The following is a 17,140-nucleotide window of genomic DNA, read 5'->3' as shown; positions in this document are numbered from 1 at the left end:
CTCTCTCTTTCTTTCTTTCTTTCTTTCTTTCTTTCTTTCTTTCTTTCTTTCTTTCTTTCTTTCTTTCTTTCTTTCTTTCTTTCTTTCTTTCAGCTTTGCCTCTAAGCTCAGCTGCTGCAGTAGCTGGATTTGATACAAATGCATACATGTTTTCCCCATTTGAGATCTTCTGTTCCTTCTTGCTTTTGGACTCAAACTTTGTATTTTAAGTAATATCCTTTTTCACGTTTTTCCTATCCTATTGCCTGCTTCTGTGTCTGTCTTTTCCCTCCAGAACTTTTTACAAAGATACTAGAGTGCCAGCTAGTGAACAGGTGATATTTGCTCTTTGTTGTAGTTTCTGTCCAAAATATGCACTTGTGCCATTTCCCTCAACATTAAAGTCATTTTCACCACTGCAGATGAGTAGCAGGTCATTTCTACTCCAACTGAGATGAAAGAAAGTAGCTTTTCACTACTGTTCCATTGTTGGATTATCCGTACATATTTCAGGTTTGGGTGGTATGACTAACCACATTTTCCTATATAGTATAAGTTCTAGAATATGGTGTGCCATTTTGTCAAAAATATGTTTAATCCTTTGACAATATAACAAGTATTTTGCCTTCATAAAGCATTTGTTGAAACCTTGTATCACTGTTGGCACAGACTTGCTCACTTGGAGGAGTAAGCAGCGGTCCACAACCAAGATTTCTCTCACTTCCACAGAGGTTCAGCAGAAGAAGAACATAGTGTCCTCTTTTCCTGTGTATACAGTTGATGAGTGTAGTTAAAAGTACTGAAGTTCTGTCATTAGTATGGCCATCAAGCTTAAATCTGGCAACAGGCTGATTTTTCTAAGAAATTCATCAAATCATTCTTATTTTTATATGATTAATAAATGCATGGTTGGCGTTCATTGAATATAACACAGAAAAGGGGTTTGTGACACAGAAAATGGGCTTAGGCCAGAGGTTAATTTGGGTGTACGTGTACATAGATATCCTTAGGTGACTTACTTCAGCTCCTTGCTCTTCTTAGAGGATCTGTTAGGTACCTGTAGCTCTGATGTCACTGGATGATAATTAGAAGATGTTAGAAAGGAGCCTGGATTCTCTGTGTAATTGCTATTTTCTGCTGTACCTAAGGCCGAATGCTCCTGAATGACTCCAAAAAGGGTCCTGCTCACCTGCACTACAGGCGACCATATGGCTGTGCGGTTCTAAGCATTCTGGATGTTCTACAGTCACTAACAGAATTGAAAGAAGAAAAGGATTTTGTTCTTAAGGTTTACACGTGAGTAATCCTACATGACAGGAGTAATGATTTGCAGCATGCCCCGAGAATAGCAGTTCTCAAGTCGTGTGAACGTAGACTTAACATATCTAGTATAGGGAGGTTAGTGGGAAAGCAAAGATTTTGGTCTAAGGTTTCAGAGGCTCTGGAAATTTTATTTTTGCTATATTTCCTAGTTACTAAAACATCTGAACTTGGAACCTTTTATCCTAAAGTGAAAGTCTGATAGTACCCATTTCTTGTTCATACTGTAATATTAATTTTCTCTGTATAATAAGCCAACTTTATTGTATACTTACAGAAAAGCTAAATGTATCTTAGATACAAAAGATTTTTTTTGTTTGTTTGTTGTTTTTGAGACAGGGTTTCTCTGTGTAGCCCTGGCTGTCCTGGAACTCACTCTGTAGACCAGGCTGGCCTTGATCTCAGGATTCCACCTGCCTCTGCCTCCCGAGTGCTGGGATTAAAGGCGTGCGCCACCAGTGCCCAGCAGAAGTCTTCTTTATGTAGTCCTTACCACCAGTTACTGCTTTTGAGCTAGCCAAGAATGTAAATTATTTAAAAGAATTATTATGAATCAGGTTGTGATATATTTGAGGAAAAGCCAACACTTTTGAGTACCTAACACCTTATTCTTCTTTTCTGCTCCCACAAATCTCTTTGTCACATCCAACATGGCATGGGACTGTTTTTAGTACTTCTCAACCAGGGGATCTGACTTACAGATGAATTCCCTCTCCTCATGGTCCTTGCTCAGCAGTAGAAATAGAAAAGGAACTAATAGAAGAAACATAGAACAGGAATATATAGACTATCTTTGCTTATTGGGAATCCAGAAATAAATTGTAGTCTTAAAAATAATTAGTGGTGAATTTGGTGAGTTTTTGTTTTGCTTTTTTTTTTTTTTTTAAAAAAAATGAGGATGTTTTTGCAACAGTAATTCCAGCAAGCTTGGGACTCACTGTGTGTTCCAAGCTGGCTTCTAGCTAATAATGATCCTCCTGTCTCGGCTTCCTGCTTGGTGGGATTGCAGTCACACCTGACTGTGCCCTGCTTTACTAAGTTCCTAAAACAAGTCTATAACTGATCATTTTTAATATTTATCTTATTTCATGTCTATGAATGTTTTTCTGCATGTATGTAAGTATATCATATTATGCCTGGCATTTGCAGAGGTCAGAAGAGGGGTTTGGATCCATTCCCTGAAATGACTTTAAGCCACCATGTGGGTGCTGGGAATCAAACCCAGGTCCTCTGCAAGCATAGCCAGGGCTTTTAACTACAGCCCTTATTTCTGTTCACTCAAAAATAAATAAATAAATACATACATACATACATACATACATACATACATACATACATACAGTTCTCTGTTAGCTTTAACATTGTATCATTTTCCCAAATTAAGCTAAATATTGCCAGTCATCTTGTTAATAAAATTTTCCCATAATATTCTATGTACATTTTCCTGTTTTATCTGTTTTGTTTGACTCAGATATTGAATGAACTTAATTTATAATTAACCGTAATTCAGGACTTTCTATACTCAAGTACATTTAATTATTTTCAAAATAAAACTTCAAATATATTTGGTATGTATTTTTTCAGCTCTGTTGGTGGAGTTGCAGAACTTATAGGTTGAAAATCTTTCGTGGAAGTAGTCATTTACAAAGAAACAGTTGTCTAGCTTTCTTCTTAGTATATGAGTCAGAGTTTCTAAAAATACTGAGTTTCTTCTTTGGTGGGTGGTAAAGCCTACTTCTTCACATACTTGCCCTTAAAAATGAGTAAACAGAAATCCAAGGTTGTTGTTATCACCATCTTATTCCATTATATTCCTTTCAAAATGCGAAGGGCTGAAGGATGGTGCAAAAGGTATGTGTCTGTATTTAGTAGTAATCCTTGCTTTAGTAGAGTCTTACTGTACTTGCGCTGCATCCCTTCTGACATCCTGCTAGGAGGCTTACAAACAGCTTTCAGGACCAGTGTGCCACTTTGTAAAAAGTCTACTCTTAGCTCCTTCCTAGAGTTGCGTCAGTCCTAAAAAGCCAAAGAAAGCTGTGTTTATAGAAAGGAATAGTTATTTTTACCTTTTAAAAGAGTAACAAGTTAAGATGTAGGATGACTTTTCCCCTTGAAGAGGTTACAAGACTGTCAAACAGATCCCCTAATGTCGGGTTGTGAAGTTGATTTTTCATGCACTGGAATCCTTGGAGAATGAGTAACTTAAATCTGTGTCATCTTATTGAGCCTAGCCCTCAGCAAAAGGAAAATGTTTCAGTGCATTTCAGGTGACGTTTGTGGGTTCAATTTCATCATAAACCTAAAGGCTTTACTAATTTCTAAAAGTACTTTAGCCTTTGCTATGATAGAATTTTCTAAGTATGAAAATCTGTTCTGCAGACTTAATCAGTAATGGGCAAAATTATCTGTTTTGTTGTTAACATTCTCCTTATTGAGCAGACTCAACCTTTACTAGAGAAAACTCAAACCGCATGTCTCTGCCAAGGCCAGTGCTATGCTTTGTAGTATTTCTAAATGCCATATGTGTATGTGGCAAATTACCATATCTTCTTAAATTAATTAACTAATTTATGTATTGCTTACTCACTTTACATCCTGCTTGTTCACTCTCCACTTCCTGGTCACTCCTCCCACAATCCTTCACCCATTCCCTACCTCCCCTTCTCCTCTGAGTGGGTGAGACCCACTGGAGATCGCCCCCAGCCTGGTACTTCAAGTGTCTGTGATGCTAGAGGCTTTTTCTTCCACTGAGGCCAGACAAGGCAGCCCAGCTAGAACATATCTCACATACAAGTAACAGCTTTTGAGATAGCTCCCATTCCAGTTGTTCAGGACCCACATGAAGGCCAAGCTACACATCTGCTACATATGTGTGGGGAGGCCTAGGTCCAGCCTGAGTATGTTCTTTGGTTGGTGGTTTAGTCTCTGAGAGCCCCAAGGGTCCAGGTTAGTTGATTCTGTTGGTCTTCCTGTGGAGTTCCTATCCCCTTAGGGGCTGCAATCCTTCCTTCTATTTTTCCATAGATGTCCCCAAGGGTGAGTATGTGGCACTCTCTCAGAGGCAAAGTGAAGGGGGGTTGGGGTGAAGGACTCTGGGAAGGACTTGGAAGGAGGGATAATATTTGAAATGCAAATAAATAAAATAAAAAAAAAACCATGTTACCTACTATGATATAGTTATTGCTCGGTGTTTATAAACAATAAAACTAATTTTACTACTTGACAAAAAGAGTTCCCAAGTTCCATCCACTGTTTGGCTGTGGATGTCTGCATCTGTCTGAGTCCGTTGGGAACCACATCCTTTTAATAAAATGGTAAGAAGAAACTGAAACAGGAAAACTAGGTGGTTTTCTGAGTCAAATACCTTACCATAAATAATCAAAAATAATCATCATATGCATTTCGGTTTAATAAAAATATCCTGTTACTTCTTACCTAGAAGGATAAAGGGTCACAAGCAGGATAAAAAACATGTTAGGCTTTAGGAAACTAAAGACAAAGAGTGCCAGGAACTAAATATTTGGAAGGGATGGGTATCATAAGTAATGAATTTGACCAAATACAAGAAGATTCTGAGCATTTGATGACCACTGTCCAGTTTTACAATGACAAAAGCTTAAACGAGCATTCATAGAGGGACAGTTGTAATAAAATGAATGATACAAATATATATTTTATATTACTTGTTATATAAAAATTTATTGTGAATTGTATACTCTGCCTCACACTCTGTCAAATTGTGAAGTGTTGGTTATTCTCCTTTCTCACATTTTATGAAAAAGTCATGAATTCATCATATGTAGCCATACCATTATGGCTTTGCTGTAAGTAGAACTACTTTCTGCATTAACTGACAAGATTTTCCAAGGAACATAGTTTTTGTTCCCATAGGGTTGCTTTTTGATGTATTCTTTGATTCCTTAATGTTGCTCTCTTGTTTGAGAACACTATGACTTGATCAAAGTAATCAAGAGAGATCCTTATTGTAACTGCCATTTTAGAGGAGTAAATTGATGTTAATTGGTTCCTGGTGTCATAACAGCAGAAGATAGAGCTAGGATTTGAACCCAACTCCTCTTAACTTCTTAATGTGTCAGCACATTTTTGTTTCCCATTTCAAGTTTGCATGTATTATACTGGCAAGAGCCTCCATTTAGAAGTTGAGTGATAGAGACTCATGGGACAGCTGTTTGACTTTGAGCCTACCATATGCCTCTCTGAACCTCAGTTCTATTACTCCAAGGTGGAGATCATGGGACCTGTTTCGAAAGACTAATGACTAAATCTTATACAATAATGTCCATAAAATAACCATGACAGGTAACACTTGACTATTTGCCACATTCAGGCACACTGGTAAACATTTGGCATGTTAACCTACTTACCTTACACATACACTGCCTAGCACAAAAGGCCTGCTCAGATGATGGTAGTTTCTCATCAATTTTAGATTACCAGAAAGGACTTAGTTTGGCCATGCACTTGGCAGCTCCTCCAGCTCAAACTGCCCACATTTCTCAGCATGGCATTAGGTCTGTAAGAAGAGGGGCTTCTAACATAAACAACAGCAAATACAGCACAGTTTCTTCCTTACGAGGTTTGCACATGTATTTTTAGTTGAGACATAGAAATGTGTTTGTGATCTAAACATTTTCCATCTGGACAATAGAGGGCAGATACATGTCAGGAGAATGCATCTAAAATAAGTTAGATTGGTCAATTTATATCACCTTGGTCTTTACAACTCCATTTGATTAGTCAGGTAGTTTCTATAGGACTGTGGTTTTTTTAAAATTCATCCTTCTAATTTTTCTCTTTCTCCTTTTACACTAAAGGTAAAGGCATCATGAACTAAATTAGTATTAATGATGTCCCTAAATATGTAGGTTACTGCACCTTTTCTAGCATAAGAACTTTAGCTAAATAAAATTAAATAGATTCCACAAATAAATACATCAAATTTTAGTCAGTATTAAAAGCAGTTATCTCAAATCTTGACCAAAATTTAATAGTTACTATTAGAAGGAAGCCGACAAGATGAGAATATTGGCTGACATCAGGCAGACAAGAGCATGGAAGCATGACGTGAGAGTGAGGCTCTGCAGCCTCTCCTGTTCTCCCTATCTGCCTTTGGGACCAGCCAGACCTATGTTTGGACTCCTGTCCGACCTTACTCTCCTTATCTGAAAGGATAATACCACCGTGCTGTTGGCTTCACTTTGGAAATGAACGGAGCAGTTATTGACCTTTCACAGGCATTCTTCAAAATGCAAACTCATAGGTCTTAACAGCCCTTAAAATATTTAAATGATGTTTGGGGGCTACCTACCCAGGAAAATATGAGTGGATATTTATCAGATACTCAGAAATGAAGAGGATAATAAAATAGTAGAGAAGGAGTAAATAATGAAATAAGCTTCAGTGAGTGAGTGTTTTGAACTCTATTGAACCTACACACCTGCCCTGTGCTTCTGAATGCTTGGAGAACCCATGTGGAAAATAAAAGTTGCCTGTCCCTCTAATTTAATTCCTGGACATGCTACTAGTTGTCTATGCTTGTTGTCCCTGTTTTGAAGAAAATGGGCTACCACAACAGTACACAGATGATGATATCTTTCATGCATCTTATAAGTGAAGACAAACTATTGACATCAGTAATTAGAATCTACAAAATAATTTGGGTATAACATAATCATGTTTCATTATAATCATGAATCATTTGATTATTTAATAAATTCTTACATTTAAATTTTTTCTACAAAATATCCTAGTGACTGGATAAAATATACTGATGAAGTATCTAAATAAAATAAAATAAAATAAAATGATTTGAATAGCTTTTTATCCTGAACCTATATTTAATGTCACTCATATCCTCATCCTCAAATACACAGTGAGTATATTTATTACTAGTCGCTTGCCTTTTAATACATCCTCATCAAGTTAGCCTTTACTCCTAAATCATAGCAATGAAATAGGTCTCCACATACTACACAAGTCCCTCAGCAAGTTCAGCCCTCATTGGAAGCCATCATTACTATCTATATAGGAATAGGGTTTTAATCTGCTAATTTCCATTTCACCTTCCTCTGGAGACTTGCACAGTATGTCAGTCTATCCTGAGTTCTTTGTTCTTTCTTCTGCCTAGATTGTTGTTGTTTCATTTTCAATGCCTTTTTTCTTTGGCTGGGTACTTCTTATGTCTGTTCTCATATTTCTGAGGCTTATAATGCTCAGTATATTATTGGTGCTTTTTCTCTTCCTTTTCATTTTAAAATCATTTTCTTTTTCAGAACTCAATGAGCTAGATGTGGTGGTACATGCTTCTAATTCCTCAAGAGAATGAGGAAAGATAATCTTGAGCTATATGTCAGTCAGCCTAGACTACAGTGTGAGACCCTGTCTCTTAAAAAAAAATCATAACAACAAAACAAGTATAGCCTAGAATTCTCTGTGGAGTTATAGAAATGAAGTTGGAGATGTCAATATGAACTTGTCTATCTTAATACATAGGCAGGTGGTTACATATAGACTTATTTATAAATATCTCTGTATATACAGATTTTTATATATTATAAATATAGAGAGAGAATATGAAGTTTTATGCACACACATATTTTCCTGTTCTGTCAGTTGAAGAGGCCCAGAAGCAACAATATTCCAGTTACAATGATCACATTTAGAGCATAATTCTTGTATTTGAATACTATACTTCAATTAAAGGAACCAGGGATCTTTGGAAGAGTAGATGAACCAAGGATTAGAGTATACAAAATGATTCTGAAACAAACTGAGTAAATGCTCATAAATATTTTTTAATGTTCAAGAAGTTGCATAAAATACAAAGAGCTCAAGAAGCTGGACTCCAGAAATTCAAATAACCCCATTAAAAAATGGGGTACAGAGCTAAACAAAGAATTCTCAACTGAGGAATACCGAATTGCTGAGAAACACCTGAAAAAATGTTCAACATCATTAGTCATCAGGGAAATGCAAATCAAAACAACCCTGAGATTCCATCTCACACCAGTCAGAATGGCTAAGATTAAAAATTCAAGTGACAGCAGATGCTGGCAAGGTTGTGGAGAAAGAGGAACACTCCTCCATTGCTGGTGGGATTGCAAGGTTGTACAACCACTCTGGAAATCAGTCTGGCGGTTCCTCAGAAAATTGGACATAGTACTACCAGAGGACCCAACAATACCACTTCTGGGCATATACCCAGAATATCTTCCAACTGGTAATAAGGACACATGCTCCACTATGTTCATAGCAGCCTTAATTATAATAACCAGAAGCTGGAAAGAACCCAGATGTCCCTCAATAGAGGAATGGATACAGAAACTGTGGTACATTTACACAATGGAGTACTACTCAGCTATTTTTTTACAATGAATTTATGAAATTCTTGGGCAAATGGATGTATCTGGAGGATATCATCCTTAGCGAGGTAACCCAATCACAAAAGAAGTCACTAGATATGCACTCACTGGTAAGTGAATATTAGTCCAGAAACTTACAATACCCAAGATACATCTTGCAAAACACAAAACCAAGAAGGATGACCATTGTGTGGATATTTCATCCCTCCTTAGAATAAGGAACAAAATACCCATGAAAGGATATAGGTACAGAGACAAAATTTAGAGCTAAGATGAAAGGATGGACTATTCAGAGACTACCCCATCTGGGAATCCATCCCATCATCAGCCACCAAACCCAGATACTAATGCACATGCCAGCAAAATTCTGCTGAAGGGACCCTGATATAGCGGCCTCTTGTGAGGCTATGCCAGTGCCTGGCAAACACAGAAGTGGATGCTCACAGTCAGCTATTGGATGGAACACAGGGCCCCCAATGGAGGAGCTAGAGAAAGTACCCAAGGAGTTGTAGGGGTCTGCAACCCTGTGGGTGCAACAACAATATGAACTAACCAGTACCCCCTGAGCTGGAGTCTCTAGCTGTATATGTAGCAGAAGATGGCCTAATCAGCCATCATTGGGAAGAGAGGCCCCTTGGTCTTGTAAACTTTATATGACCCAGCACAGGGGANGGCCAGGGGCAAGTAGTGGGAGTGGGTGGGTAGGGGAGCAGGGGCAGAGGGAGGGGGGTATAGGGAACTTTCGGGATAGCATTTGAAATGTAAATAAAGAAAATAATAAATTAAAAAAAGATTAAAAAAGAAGTTGCATAAAGGGTTACATGTTAGAGGAGCATAGGAAGAGCCAACTGAGTAAACTCTCAGTGACCAAAGATAGAAGTAAAGCAATACTGAATTGTATTTCAAGCTATTTAACTTATCTCTAAATTATTATTATTATAAAACATTACTGAATAAGTAACTGGCAGAAAAGAAACAGGTCTGTTTAGAAGGATCTCAGATAGTGCATGTAGATGTTAAACCCAAGATGCATAATCCACTGTTCTTTTAAGAGGAGATATGCATGAAATCTCTTTCTAAATGGTACAGTGCGGAAGATGAGGGCTAGGGATGGAGAGTAAAATAATACATTTAAAACAGAGAGGGGGGAGGGGAGAGAGAGAGACAGACAGACAGAGACACAGTCAGTGAGACGAAAAGACAAAGAGACAAAGAGACGGAGAGACAGAGAGAGAGAGGCTTCAGCCACATGAGCCGAGTTAGCATCCAAATTGGCAAGCCAGAAGTGGAGGGATGGCTCATTGCTTAAGAACATAGAATACTCTTATAGAGAACCAGAATTCAGTTCCCAATACTCAGGTTATATGACCACTACTTCTGACTGCAGCTCCTGGGTTTTCATACCTCTAGTCTCTATGGGTCACACTCATGTGCATATATCCCCCCCCACACACACATACACACACATAATTTCAACAAAAAAATTAACTGATAATCAAGGTGCCTGCATGGGTCTGACCTAGGTCCTGTGCATATATGTTATGGGTGTATAGCTTAGTCTTCCTTTGGGACTCTTAACAGTGAGAGTGGGGGCTATCACTAATACTTTAGCCTATTTTTGGACCATTTCCCCTTCCTGGGTTACCTCATCCAGCCTTAATATGGAGGGGGTGACTAGTCTCACTGCAACTTGATATGCCAAGTTTGAGATTCCGTGGGAGGCCTGCCCTTTTCTGAAAAGAATTGAAGAAGTACTCGATGGGGAGAGGAGAAAAGGGAGGGGGGTGAAGGAGGGAGTGTAAACTGTGGTTTAAAATGATGTATAAGATTAATAAATTTTTAAAAGGGAATGCTGTGTTAATAGTATGTGTCTCTGACATAATTTAATAAAATATCACTTAGTCATTACATTACTGTTAGTGGTCTTCCTCCCTAGTGAGGAAAAGCCTGCACACATACCAGTTTATAGCTTTATAAAATAACCGACAGTTATCCTCAAGACTCACAAGGTTATTCTAAAGGAAAGTTTGAGGGTGGTCATAGTTGAGGAATCTAAGGAGACATGGTACCATGGATCATGGATCATGACTTTATAGATGGAAACGTGGAGTAGAGAAGAAAGTATGGACTTAGGTAATAGATCTAACTGTAAGGTTTAAATGTTGCTTTGTTATTTTGACAAATGTACTATAATAACAAAATGTTGATAATTGGATAAACAGTATGGGGATATATATGAACCTTTTGTAATATTTTATAATTCTTCCATAGGTGTAAGGCTGTTACAAAATAAAGAAGGTAGATAAATAGAAAGAGTCTACCTAGCATAATGGCCTCTGTGTAGTGAGGAGCAGGGGCCACGTTCATAACTGCAAGAGGCCTTTAATAAGGAATCTGTAAGCAGCAGATGATGAACAAAATGTGTGCTCAGAGTCTCTTCTGTCTCGTTTGAGGCTGTGCTTTTCCTGTTCTAAGACAATAAAGCTTCTCCTTACCATGTAAGTCTCATCAGCTCTGGGATATAGCAGTGCACCAACAAACATGGCTAACAGTATTGTGTAAAGCAGGAATTATGGTATTCTAAAGAGCAAATGAAGTTTATTAATTATGCTAAGTATTTTAAAGCTAAAACAGTATTGCTTATTTAAGTATATTACAATGAAGACAGAATTGGTTTCTAGTTAAGAAAGGGGCTAATATTTTATTTTTATGTTTATAAAATGTTACAGAAATACTTTTTATGCTTGTCAGAAATGTGAAAGAAAGGAGAACTATAGAAGGTGAAGAAACCAGTGTATGTGCAACTCCTTGAACTTGATAACTCACTTTCTCTTTATACTAATGAATAATCCAAACTAATGGCTTGTGAATAAGTGTGGGCATATAAATGATGTGTTTGTTAGCCCAGAATGGGGCTTATGTAATTTAAAATTACAGAGTATTTTTGTCTAAATATGCGAGTAATGACAACATTGGTCATTACTGAGGGAGTCTGCTAGAAGAATAGGAAGATAAGATAGAAAGTCATGAAGTGATCAAGTGTAAAAAGTACCTGCTAAATTTATAAACCTAGAAAGATGTCAAGAAAAAAAGAAGTTATCAAGGCAGGTCTTTTGGAGCCCTCATCAGCTGGACACTTGTGATGTCCTGACTACATGACCAAGATGAGGCAGTATGCAAGTCAGACAGGAAGGCCTGCACGCGCTGCTGCCAGCACCTCTCAGTGTTTGTTACCAGCTGGATTATAAATCATAAACAATTATTTTAAAGCACTCTCCTTTCTTCTTTGTTTAGAAGGAATTCTGTAAGCATAAGTTTCCCTCAGAACTCTGTTGACTCATTCATCAAAACAGTTGGGAGCACATGAAGCTTAGTGATCTGACTAGGAAGTCCAAAACCCACCGACTTGTTAGCAGAATGAATCTAGTCTTTTGCCTCCTTCATGTGAGTGGCCTCTAAACTCTCTCTGACACTCAGAAACTTGTGGTTCCCCATACTTCTAGATGGAATGTTGCTATAACGCTTATATTGGCGTTTTTTTTTTTTTTTCTGGAAATGGGCGCTTGTGTGTGATCAGTAAGCAATACTAGGATCCTGTGTGTTGTCTTTGTTCACAGATCCTGTGTTGTCTACTTGGTAGAACTGTAAACAGGGCTTAGGGTAGAATTCTAGAGAGTTCAATGAAAATTTCAAGAGATGACCCAAATATCATTGTATTTTCTTGGAATCTTCTTTAGATTGAAGGATTTATTTGTGGTTATTCTCTTTGAATTGCCCTTTATAGAGTCACCAAGCATCAGAATATAACAGAATTATGCTCTTCCTCTAGTCTCTTGTGTCCCTCAGAAGGAACTTTCAGTTCTCAAATGTTCAGGAATCCAGCCATAGCTGCTGGTAAGCTTTCTATCCCTAGGCCACAGAGCTCTTGAGCCACTGTTCTCCAAAGCTTTTCATTTTCTCATCTGGTCGAAATGGTGTCTACATTGCCTAACCTTAGAAAGACTTCCTCCCCTCCAGGCGTAGTGTAATGACAGCTGGGTAACAACAAATGCTTACTCCAGGAGAATAAAAAGTGTTGAGAAAAAAAAAAAAAGCCGCACAGAACAGAGACGCTAATTGTTCAAACTGGCAGATGGATTGCACATTTGGTGTCTCACTTTTCTAAATAACTGAAGCCTGGATGTTTCTATTCTTGAGAGGACTATATGATTACTAGGAAACTCTATAGGGAGGGAAGAGGCAGGAGTGGGACTGACCTTAAAAAAAATTCTTTAAACTCTCATTTTATTAAAAGTAAAGCATGACATTGTTTTGCTTTTCTGTTAATTTTTTTGAGTCTCTTGGACCTGCTGCCGGTAACTTGGCTTGCTCAGGGGAGGTTCCACTAACCTGTATTGATCAGTATGTACACTCTTAAGTTACATATTACCCATTAAAACATCATTGGTTCCTTTTTTCTTAAATGGAGTTATTCAAAGCTTATATAGACACTATAAAGTGATATCCACTAGGGTTGTTTTGTTTTGTTTTACATTTCAGGAAGCAGTCACATTTGGGCCATCTAATAAAGTGCCACCAGGGTGTAACACTGACTCTCTGGGTCTCTCTCCTGTCTTTCCCCACTCTGATACTGTAACCTTCCCATTCCATTCCCCTGTCCTCTCCCACCTAGATACCTTCCTCTATCTGCTTCCTATGACTATTTTATTCTCCTAAGTGAGATTTAAACATCCTTGCTTGGGCCTTCCTTCTTGTTTAGCTTCTTTGGGTCTGTAGAGTGGAGCGTGGTAACTGCATTTTATGACTAATACCCACTTATCAGTGAGGACATACCATGCATATCCTTTGGGGTCTGAGTTACCCCACTCAAAATATATTCTAGTTTTATCCATTAGCCTGCAACACTTATGTTGTCCTTGTTTTTAAGATCTAAATAATATTCCACTGTGTAAATGAACCACAATTTCTGTATCCATTCTTCAACTGAAGGACATCTGAGTTGGTTGCAGCATCTCGCTATTATGAATAAAACTGCTACAGACATACTGGACCACATGTCCTTGTAGTATGGTGGAACATTTTTTTAGGTGTATGGCCAGGAGCAGTATAGTTGGGTCTTCAGGTAGAACTATTTGCAATTTTCTGAGAAACAGCCAGATTGATTTCCAAAATAGTTGTACACATTTGCACTCCCACCAGCACTGAAGGACTGTTCCCCTTGCTCCACATCCTTGCCAACATGTGCTATAGCTTTGAGTTTTTGATCTTAGCCATTCTGATGGGTATAAGATGGAATCTCAGGGTTGTTTTGATTTGTAGTTCCTTGAAGACTAAAGACATTGAAGATTTCTTTAAATGCTTCTCAGCCATTCGATATTCCTCTGTTTAGCTCTGTACCCTAATTTTTATGAGCCATAAAATGTGTCCTCCTTTAAAAAAAAAAAATGTGTCCTTCTGTTATAGATGTAACAACGAGAGTGAATGGACCCAGATTCATGAGAACATCATCCGAAAGTCAAGTACCAAGTATTCTGCCCCCAGTGCCAGCCATGGTGATGTATTTCTTTGGCTAGAAAATTTTGTGTTGCATTTGTATGTGCTAATTTGTAACAACTGTAGTGGTTGGTGTTGATTGACTGTGCTGTGTAAAGTTTTTTTCTATCCACATTGTTTCCTTCCTAGGAATTTCCTAGTAGTATTTCTTTATGTAGTCACTTAAGACCTTTTTAGCATCTGCTGACTAAAATAGTTTGATCATTTTAATAATAAAGTCTACACACTTTGCCAACTTGAACTCCAGTCCAGTGGGAAAAAAAGTGTTTTAACGTTTGTTACATTGCAAAGTCTGTTTTCTTTAACAAAAAGACAAATATCAGTATCAATTTTCTTTCTGTTCCTGTTGAATGTCAGTATCATGAAGAAAGCCTGACAGTAATGACTTAGTGAAGAGTCTGGGACTGGAAAGCAAGTCTTTGAAAGCAGCTTTCACCTTAATCAACTTCCTTTCTTTTACCTTCTTTTTAACCTATGTTTAAATAATTTATATATGAATCTCAGTGAAACTTTACACTGTGGATTGTTTTCTAAGTTGAATATTAAATTAAAACTAGTACTTAAACGCATAAGAGCTTTTATAAACTGTTGTAATTATATACTTTATATAAAACAGTGTTGTTCTTGAGTTTCTACCTTCAAATTATTTTATAACCTCTTTTACCTAAATTCTCTTTTAATCTTCATAGCACTTGTTGGAAATTAAAAATTAGTTTTATATAACAGTATAAAACCTCCAAAAAGCCTGGCAGGTTTTCTTGTTGGTAGATATTTCCCAGGTGGGAGGCCTTCAAAGGAGATCTATAGCAGAGACTACAAAGGTTGAGACCTTCACTGAGGACCAATTAATTTCTCTAAATCTATAGTATGTGAGTCCTGAGAACTTCTTTCATGGTTTTATTATTATCATTTGACAGCATTGGATGTTAAACCTAGGGCCTTGCAGTTTGTCTAAGTTCATGAATGCACAGCTTGTATAGTTCATCCACAGTGTTCTGAATTGTGTGGGAACTGGTAGACCTAGGCAGGGTGCGGAGGAGCTGAAAGGAGACAACACCTCAGTCTCTGTGACTTTAGTCTGTCTGTGGACTAATTTTCTGTGATGTTGAAATTGCCTTATTTTTTTTTTTATCTTTCTGTTTGTGCTTCTTCAAAATAAGTAATATTTTCTATTTTGATTATTTTTCTAAGAAAACTATCAGGGCAATGGTGTAGGTTAATGATAATGTGCTTGTCCAACATGTAATCTTAGGTTCTAACTCTAGCACTGTGGCAGGAGTGATGGAAAAGAGAACAAACTTGCTGTCTTTCTTAGTACTATGCAGCGGGTAGATGTGTGGTTCTGAATAAGAAAATATTTTGTTTCTGTAGGTCTTATTATTTCCCTTCAGCTTTTTCGTGGTGACATGGAACAGATCCGGAGAGAAAATCCCATGATATTTAATAGAGGATTAGCGATTACAAGAAAATTGGGATTTCCTGATGTTATTATGCCAGGTAGGAAGAACTGCTTAGGGATGGGGAGGGAGGTATATTTACAGAATGGAGTTTAGTGCTCCTTTCTGAAGCAGGTGGTAGGCCATTCACGTGAGCTATTTAAGTCTCTGCCTCCCAAGTCAGGTGGCTGAGTGTACTTTCCAGCAGTAGACCTCTGGGTTTTATAAGCATTTATTCTTTACCAGAAGCCCATACCATGTTCCTCAGTACAGTGCGACAGACAGTTCAGAGATAGGCTTTGGGGATTTTGGGTGATAATAATATCAACATGAAATTTTTTCAAAGAGATGTGTTTTTGTAACCACATCTTCCATCACATTCCCTAGCTGAGGATTACTGTGCAAGAATTTCCTGCTTAAGAGGTGTAATTTATCAAAATATGTGCTTACACTATCAGAGACTGTCATTCATGTAGGAATTACAGGTACATTTTAATGTAACAGAAAATATATCACACAAACAGTATACACAGATTTAGGTGCTCTACATATTACTGCCTGGTCCTTTTCTTGGTATCTATGAAAGTCCAGGGGAGAAAGTAGGGATACATTGCCTCTCAGGTATGCTCTACTAGGTAAATAAATACTAGGCTCATGCTGTCTACTGAGTGGACTGAGGTAGATTCAAATAGGCTGCTAGAGCTGAAGCTGCTCTTAGATGGGAAAGGGCTGGGTAGTGATTGATGGCAGGGAGTTTGATAATCAAGATGTGAAGACATAGGGACTCTGACTAGGCAAATTCCTGGTTGTCTAGATACAATCTGGGAGAGGCAGACCAACCCTCAGTTGAGTTTGAATTCCTTGTACAAATCTTGTTTTACTGAGAAGAGCCAGGTCAGGATGGACTGAATTGTCACTACTGCAGATGTCATCTGTTAGTTCTTCTTGCTTCTTCACTAATCCTCTTGTTAGAAACATTCACCAATATTCACCCAAAGATGAATGTGACTTAAGCATAAAGAAGGCCCACAAAGTGGGTTCTGCTGCCTTCCAGCTACTCCATCTTGCCCAGATTTATTTTATATTACCTTCATTCCCTCCCCATGGACACTGAGTGCAGAGCAAGCTGCTGTGCACAGCCTTTATTTCCTGCTCAGGAACACAGGGGGCTCTTTGGATGGCAAATTTAGGCCAGCTAGATCAATTCTGTTTATTGCTAAGTGCTAGGAGACTTCATGCTTATGAAGGGCCTCCATCTGTCTGTTGTACAGGTGAGTATCCCTTTGGAATACTCCTATACTTTTCTGATCCCATTCTTCAGACCTGTCTATACCCATAATCAGAGAAAGAAAAGCTCAAACAACAGTCTCTAGCTTTGCAGCCATGGTTTTGAAAGGAGAATAGAGGCTTACCAAAATGGATCTAACAACCTTTCAGAGTTAGATGTCAGGTGCTAACTGTGGAATTATG

At 37.9% G+C, this 17,140-nt stretch overlaps 1 protein-coding gene across 6 annotated transcripts in view; it reads left to right on the top strand.

Annotated features, from left to right (window-relative positions):
* The window catches only part of Dock3 (dedicator of cytokinesis 3), a 299,922-nt gene that overhangs the window by 175,340 nt on the left and 107,442 nt on the right, over positions 1–17,140 (top strand). For all 6 annotated transcript variants that reach the window (XM_029542839.1, XM_021206339.1, XM_029542840.1 and 3 more), the window contains exons 12-14: positions 1,128–1,275; positions 14,145–14,233; positions 15,606–15,731. In XM_029542839.1, the coding sequence (XP_029398699.1) occupies positions 1,128–1,275; positions 14,145–14,233; positions 15,606–15,731 (363 nt within the window). The remainder of the gene's footprint in view (positions 1–1,127; positions 1,276–14,144; positions 14,234–15,605; positions 15,732–17,140) is intronic.

Source organism: Mus pahari, chromosome 10 (assembly GCF_900095145.1).
Source record: "Mus pahari chromosome 10, PAHARI_EIJ_v1.1, whole genome shotgun sequence".
NCBI lineage: Eukaryota > Metazoa > Chordata > Mammalia > Rodentia > Muridae > Mus > Mus pahari.
Note: the sequence above shows the minus strand (reverse complement) of the source record. Positions and strands in the feature narration are given on the sequence as shown.